Consider the following 7,500-nt stretch of genomic DNA (forward strand, 5'->3'; position numbering starts at 1 on the left):
CCTCACCCTTTGGTGCATGCTACATTGTTTCAATGATACACACGGGAAAAGAGAAGGACCTTTGCGTTTGTATTATCTTTTTTTTTCCATCACCCTCATCCTCCAACTTTTCCACAAAGCTTATGTCTCTCCCTATCCCTCCCTCCCTACCTCTCTCTCTCTCTCTCTCTCTCTCTCTCTCTCTGCGACGCCTTGTTTTTCACCTCCCGACGACGTGTTTGTCGTTCCACGAGAGGTAGGGGGAGATAGAGAGAGAGAGAAAGAGAGATAGATAGATAGAAAGACAAAGAGAGAGAGAGAGAAAGCACAGACGCGTTATTGTGTTATGGAATACGACGGCTTCCATCATTTATCTATCTTTCTTTCTCTCTCTCTCTATCTCTTTCTTTCTTTCTTTCTTTCTCGTTTACACCGTCGACGCATCTCCTATCCGAGCAAACGTCATTATTTTTTGCAATTTGCTAAGCAGATGCCCCTCATTGTACTTGCCATTGCCGCCAGGAAGAATCCGTTTCGTTTCCCTTCGTCTCTGTATCATTCACCCACCCTTCGACCCATTTCGACCCTTCGTGTCTTCTATTTACCCTCTTTTTCTCTCTTTTCATTTTTCTTCCTTTTCCCTTTAGCTCATGTTATATGTCGGTACGTCTAACGCAATCTTGGATATTATTCACGCAATGAGAATAACGCGACTCGCTCGTAAAACGAGTACTGAAGGAAAGTTGGATCGGCAGCCTCGTTCGGATTTTAACCGACTTGCCAACGTCCATTGTTGTAGTTTCCACGTTTTATTTTCTCTTTTCTTTTTTTCTAGTATTCTCTCATTTCTGTTATTCTTACTCCTCGTCGTCATCGTTGCTCATGTCATTTCCCATACACGACGGTATATGGTTCTTTCTTTTCCATCTAGATTTCCGTGTATGGCGAAATAATAATCCCATCTAACGACGTCGTAACATTGTCGCGTATAATACTTTGTTCCTTACCCAACTCTTTTTTTTAACTCCAATCCCCTTACCCCTACCCTATCCCTTCTTTTTCCTTCTTTGGTTTGAGCTTCAATGGGTTCGTGGAATTTTTATTATTGTTGTTGTCTTTTTCTCTTTCTTTTTCTTCAAAGAAGTTTCCAAAAAGGAGTTATTCAAGCTAACGAATAGTTTTATTTAATAATAAATAATAATATTTCGTTTTAATCAATGAACCTATTATTACTTACTGAATTTTGTTAAGTTTAACAAGCCGCATAATGAATTTTATCAGATTACAATTTAATCGACGTTGAGAGCTTTAGTCATCGCCGTATTATGATATTTTCCTTTCAAGGGATGCTCTCTTTATCGTTAGGAACGATCTTCTATAAAGAAAAATGTGATTAAGGTTAATTGCTTTTTCCCAAGGTAATACTTAACGTTGATAAATGCAATTAACATCGTCCCACTTGTACGATCCGTTTTTTGTTATCCGTGAGAACATTTTCTTACTCTATACTTATTATATTACTTAATACTTCTATCCTCTCGTTCGGTTTAATAAAATTATTATTATTGTTATTATTATTATTATTATTATTATTATTATTATTATTATTATTATTATTATTATTATTATTATTATTATTATTATTATTATTATTACTATTACTATTATTATTGTTATTATTGAAAGTCTTGGAATACGTTGGATATAAAAATCTTAGCAGACTTTTCTTTCTCTTGCCATCTTTTCTTTTTCTTTTTTTTCGTCTCCCTCGCAACAGGTACAAATCGTAGATATGTATATGAGAAAAAGCATGCGTTGAAACTTGTACCGGAGGTACTTGCATTTCTTCCGGCAGGTTGAAGAAGGCAACCGTAATCCGGCGAATTTCGAAGAATGGATCCCACGAGAGGGGCACAAGTATCCGTCACGGTGCTTGCCTTTAGAAGGAGTAGTCGTTGCATTTTCTCCTCTTTCGTCCTTTTTCGGGGGAGGGACTTTCGACTTCTCCCTTCAATTCCCAAGCTTTCCTTCCCGTTATATAGACTCCTAAGAAGAAAATATATAAGTATGTGTATGTGTGTGTATATGTATACATGAACGAGTTAACGAATGCATTCGCCTAATGTAAATTAAAAAGTGCGTGTTACGCGAATGTATGGTGTGGATAAGTATTCCCTTCTTTCTTTTATTTATTTTTTACTTTCTTGTTTTTTCTCTTTTTTTTCTCTTTTTTCTTTTTTTTTTTTTTATTTTCTTTCCTCCAGCTCGGTCCTCTTCCGTGAGATCTTTCGAGTCCCCTCGATTCGTATCGCACGAGAAGTTTCTCGCGAATTTAAAAGGGCCGCCCTTCCGTATCTTTTCGATTACTTGCGCTCCCGTTGTAAACTTTTTAAAGTCCGTTGAATTTTCATCGAAAAACATATCGTGTATGCTTCTCGAAAATAAAAAAAGAAAAAAAGAAAGAAAGAAAATGAAAATAGAAAAGAAAGAAAAAACAAAAAGAAGACAGATACAAGTCCAAATTTTCATGTATAGAAATTATATCGATACGTAGAAATGTGCTTGATGATTGAAACGAATGAAATACGTTAAAGGGGAAATAAAATTTCTCTGATCGCTTATTTATTTCCTTTTTGCATCTTCCTTTTTCTTTTTCCTTTTAGGGAAAGGAATTTTATCAGGACTTTTTCTTCTTTTCTTCTTCTTTTTTTGATTTTTTTTCTTTTTTTTTTCTTTTTTTTTTTTTTAATATAAGTTCGGAATAAAAACTCAGAAATGCTTGAGGGAGATGAGGAGTCAAAAAGACGCGAAATCGATCGTAATACGATCGCGTGGAGTTTCACCTTTTTCCCCACTCTCTCCTTCTCCTTTCCCTCCTGCTTTTTTCTCCATTTCATCCCCTTTCTCCCATATCTCACACCATTCAATATCTATCCTTCGCTAATTTCAAATGCGAATTTGCGTGAAGGTAGACGAATGATATGATGTAGATTCGTCGAAAGGAAAAGAGTAAAAAAAAATGAAAAAAGAAAAAAAACTGGAAAAGAAGTGGGGAAAAGTAAGAGAGAAGAAGAGAAAGAGAAAAACAGAGATAGATAGATAAATAGAAAGAGAGAGCAATGAAGAGATAGATAGATAGATAGAGAGAGAGAAAGAGAGAGAGAGAGAGAGAGAAACACCGAATATCCCATAGGACCGAAACATTCAGTTCAGAGTTCTGAAGCTTTCGCGTACTCGACAGCGTGAGGGAAAATCAAGAAAGAACGGCGGAGAGGTCGTTCGTTGATGGTTGTTAGAGAAGAGAGAGAGAGTGGGGGGGAGAGAAAGAGAAAGAGAGAGAGGTTGTAGAGTGAGAGTGGAACGGGTCGGGACGGGGGATTAAATCGAGAGAGAAGCGACTTTGGTGGCTGAACCTTCATGAAAGTACTCATTGAAACGGTTCACGGCAGTCTGACGTACGGCAAATCATTAATTGAAATTCCGTTACGCGAACGCCGCTCGTTCATTGCTTCCATGTATATGTATATGTATATGTGTATGTTTGCATCTGCGTATACATTGCACATCGACTTCTATGCTACTCTTACTTATCAGAGAGCAGACCAGATGATATTCCGTGTCGTTCTCTTATTAAAGTAAATCGGTAAGAGATCGAAAAGAGTGATAGAGATAGATAGATAGGTAGATAGAGAAAGAGTGAGAGAGAGAAAGAGAGAGAAAGAGAGAGAGAGAGAGAGAGAGAGAGAGAGAGAGAGAAAAGAAAAGAGAAAGGAGTGAGAGAAAGGGGTAGAAGGGTGACGGCTCTGGTAGCTCGCGTTTAATTACGCGACTATACGCTCACGCATCGCGCTTCATTTGATGTCTGTGCCTTTTTATCGGTGGGAAGAATGACTCTTCCACCCTATTAAAGTCAGTGGGGAATAAATCATTCGTGACGGCAAAGTAACGGAGATACGATCGTTTCGTTTTTCATTGAGATTCAATAGGAAATCTCTCTCTCTCTCTTTCTGTTTCTTTCTTTCTATTTCCATTTTTTTCCTTCTTCATACCAACGTGATACTCTCTCACTTTCTTTCTCTCTCTCTCTCTCTCTCTGTCTCTATTTGTTTGTCGATATATAGTAAATAATAATGATAATAATAATAATAATAATAATAATAATAATAATAATAATAATAATAAAAATAATAATAATAATAATAATAATAATAATATTAATAATAATAATAATAATAATAATAATAATAATAATAAGAAGAAGAAGAAGAAGAAGAAGAAGAAGAAGAAGAAGAAGAAGGAGAAGAAGAAGAAGAAGAAGAAGACGAAGAAGGAACAACGATAGCAATAATGATAATGACGATAACAACAACGGTAGCATAGTTAAAGTAGGAATAAGAGAGTGAGTAAGAGGAGGAGAATGAAAAATAAGGCGAACGAGTGACGGCAATAAAAGTAATAACGGTAAAAATAATGAGAGTAAATAAAACGAAGGCTAACGATCAAGGTCGGTCTAATGAGAAGTAGCAGCAGACAAGGGCGAGAAAGGTGGTGAGATGGTGGGAGTAGGGTGGTAGAGAGTGGGCGGGAGATTGGGTGGTTTTGATGGTCGTGGTGGTGGAGGAAGGAGATAGAAACGGACGGGATAGAAAGATTGCAGCGAAGCAGAAGCTTCAACGTTTTCCCAGTCTGGTATTATCCTCCTATCTTTTGCTACATTTTCTCTCTTCTTTTCTCTTTACCTTTTTCTTTTCCCTTTCTCTTACTCTTTCTCTTTTGCTCTCTTTCCCATTTCTCTTGTACTTTTTGAGGTAGAGCCTAGCGCACGCGACGGCCGTTATATGTAACAGTTTCTTTCGAAGTTTATTGTCGTTCTCTCTGTGATGTCGGCCTGGCCTTTTGAGTGACAGGGAAAATGGCACTTTTATGTTTCTCCGCTACCACCGCTACTACTACAACTACTACTACCACTACTATTACTATTACTGCTATTGCTACTGCTACTGCTACTACTAGCAGCACCTCCTACTGGCTCTTCAGTTGTGGTAGTGCTATTACTGTTACTGACGATGCTGCTCTCGCTTTTACTACTGTCGCTTACAGCAATTCTGTTACTGCTAATGTGTCTCGTAATAATTTCACCTGCTTAATGCAAGATACACCAAGTTAGTAATAATGTTTAATAGATGTTTGATGAACAGTTTGTTAGACGTATGTAACATGTACATATTGCAGAGCGTGATATTAAACGAGATAAGTGTCCGCCATGATTGGTATGAAATCTTGCGAATTTTTTCTTTTTTTTTTCTTTGAAAAACATCGAGACAGATCAATTTTGTTTTCGGCCAGAAGAGGAGGATAAGTCCTTAGTAATTATCATAAATTCATCCCTACTTTGTGCTACCCAATCGGCTTCGATGGAAGAACTTAAGTAGTGTATAATCGAAGAATGCTCCATTGGATTATATAGGATTTATTATAAAATGTTCTACGTTAGACTGAGCAAAGACTTTATAACTCCATTGAGTTCGGCGAACATTTCGTTTGATTTTGAACATTTCGTAAAATAAAAGTTGTTTTCAACTTGAAATTTCGAAACTATTGATGCAAAATTTGAAAAGAAAAATATAGAGCCATTATATAAAAAGGAATTAAAAGATCTTTAAAACGATACGCTCTTAAATTCCTATTGGTATTTAAGACTTTTGAGGAAGTTTTTAAGCTTTTTGTTGAAGCACTCTACATACATACGTATATATATATATATATATATATATATATATATATATATATATATATATATATATAAGGAATAAACATTTTTTTCATGTATGGGTATTTTTTTCTTCTTGTATATGGATTTTTTCCTTCTTTATTTACAGAGAAAGAAGAAACATGTCGGAAGTAAAAACAGAAAGGCCTAGGACCGCCGGTCGGATAGCACCGACTGGTCGAGTCACTCCAAGCGTTCATCAATCGGCCGGAAATGGAAGAAGGAAGGCTATACCTGTACCACCTCCTAGGGTCCCGACTCCAATGCCTTCGGCCAATAACAATCAGCAAAGGTTAGTTTACATTTGGGACTATTGGAATAATTTCGTAGTTGCATCTTTTGTTTGGTAATTAATCGAATGGTAGACGTAAACTTTGAATATTTGACTTCTTCTATGTTTGAATAACTCGAATAATAGTAGGAATATTTTCAGGTAGGTTAGTGAATTAATATAATTATGCAAATTATATTCCTCGATCGATTTGAATATTTTAATCGTAAAAGAATTTTATAAATTCCACATTATTCGCAGTTAGTTTTTCTTCTTCTATGATTGATGATGTTTTGTCTGGAAGAAAAAGAAATTAAAAAAACAAAGAAAAAAAAATAAACAGAAGATGCATATCCATGAATTTAAACAAAAAAAAAAATACATTCAATGCGTCGATAATTTTTCATCAATTTTATAGTTAGGCGAATAGATTCGAATGAAACGTTGAGAAATGTATCAAAATTCAATTGACTTGAATTTTTCAACTTTTTCCACAATTTTATCTAAATAAAATATATTTTGAAGTTTTTCGATTCTAAGTATATTAAGGCGCATGCGCGACATACTACAACGCGTCTTACTAAACGGAACTAGGTATTATGCCATTTCTCATGGTTGAACGATCTAAACGAGCGCGGAATCGAACTTTTGATGTGACTTTCGAGTTGTACCGGTTATACAAAGATAGACGCCATTAAATACGCTGGATTAGAGATGCATAGTGTTTCCTACCGACTGATTGAACTTTGTCGAGTTAGCGAACGGTGACCGTACCGGTTGGTATAGGACTTCTCTCGATTAATTTAGAAGGGTTTCCTCGTACTTAAGCTTTGTTAGAAGTTTTGCCTTGTCAAAATTAATTCGTATAATAACAAACTTAGTATCGAACAAGCAAAACATTTATGTAATACAAGAATACAACTACATCGATGTCGGTAACTATACGAATTAGAGAAATCTTTTTATTTTACTTTTATTTTTCTTCTTTTTTTTTCTTTAATTACTTCTCATCTTTTGTTATTTCTAGGTGTTAAAAAAATGACATATATGTATATACATATATAACATAAATAATATAAATAATATATTATAATTATTTATATTATTTACATTATATTATATATATATATTATATATATATAATATAAATATAATAATAAAAATAAAACAATATATATAATATATATTATGGATAATATATATATATATATATATATATATATATATATATATTTATGAAATTTATATTATAAATTCTAGTTAGAGTAAATTTATGATTGGTATATATGACGATTAATTTTTTAAAAAGAAGAAAAAAAAATTGAATAGAAGAGAAATACACGCATGGATAGTGTTTTTAATTTATACATATCAATATGTATAACATAATAATGCATGAAGACAACGAACATGAAATATGGGTGGATTATCAAACGTTTCTGCTCTTAAGAGAGTAAACCTCATGGACCAATGCGTGGTC

General features: G+C 34.5%; 2 protein-coding genes across 2 annotated transcripts in view; one reads left to right on the plus strand and one right to left on the minus strand.

The window, feature by feature from the left end:
• Window positions 1-5,434, minus strand: part of LOC124424775 (EF-hand calcium-binding domain-containing protein 11-like) — an 87,589-nt gene extending 82,155 nt beyond the window's left edge. The window contains exons 1-2 of the mRNA XM_046964270.1: window positions 5,371-5,434; window positions 4,975-5,118 (exon numbers count right to left, since the gene is read on the minus strand). Coding sequence (XP_046820226.1) covers window positions 4,975-5,118; window positions 5,371-5,434 — 208 coding nt within the window. The remainder of the gene's footprint in view (window positions 1-4,974; window positions 5,119-5,370) is intronic.
• The window catches only part of LOC124424776 (mediator of RNA polymerase II transcription subunit 13-like), a 183,288-nt gene that overhangs the window by 60,876 nt on the left and 114,912 nt on the right, over window positions 1-7,500 (plus strand). Inside the window, exon 2 of the mRNA XM_046964272.1 lies at window positions 5,859-6,041. Within this exon, the coding sequence (XP_046820228.1) occupies window positions 5,872-6,041 (170 nt within the window). The 5' untranslated portion in view covers window positions 5,859-5,871. The remainder of the gene's footprint in view (window positions 1-5,858; window positions 6,042-7,500) is intronic.

This window comes from Vespa crabro, chromosome 6 (genome assembly GCF_910589235.1).
Source record: "Vespa crabro chromosome 6, iyVesCrab1.2, whole genome shotgun sequence".
Taxonomy (NCBI): Eukaryota; Metazoa; Arthropoda; class Insecta; order Hymenoptera; family Vespidae; genus Vespa; species Vespa crabro.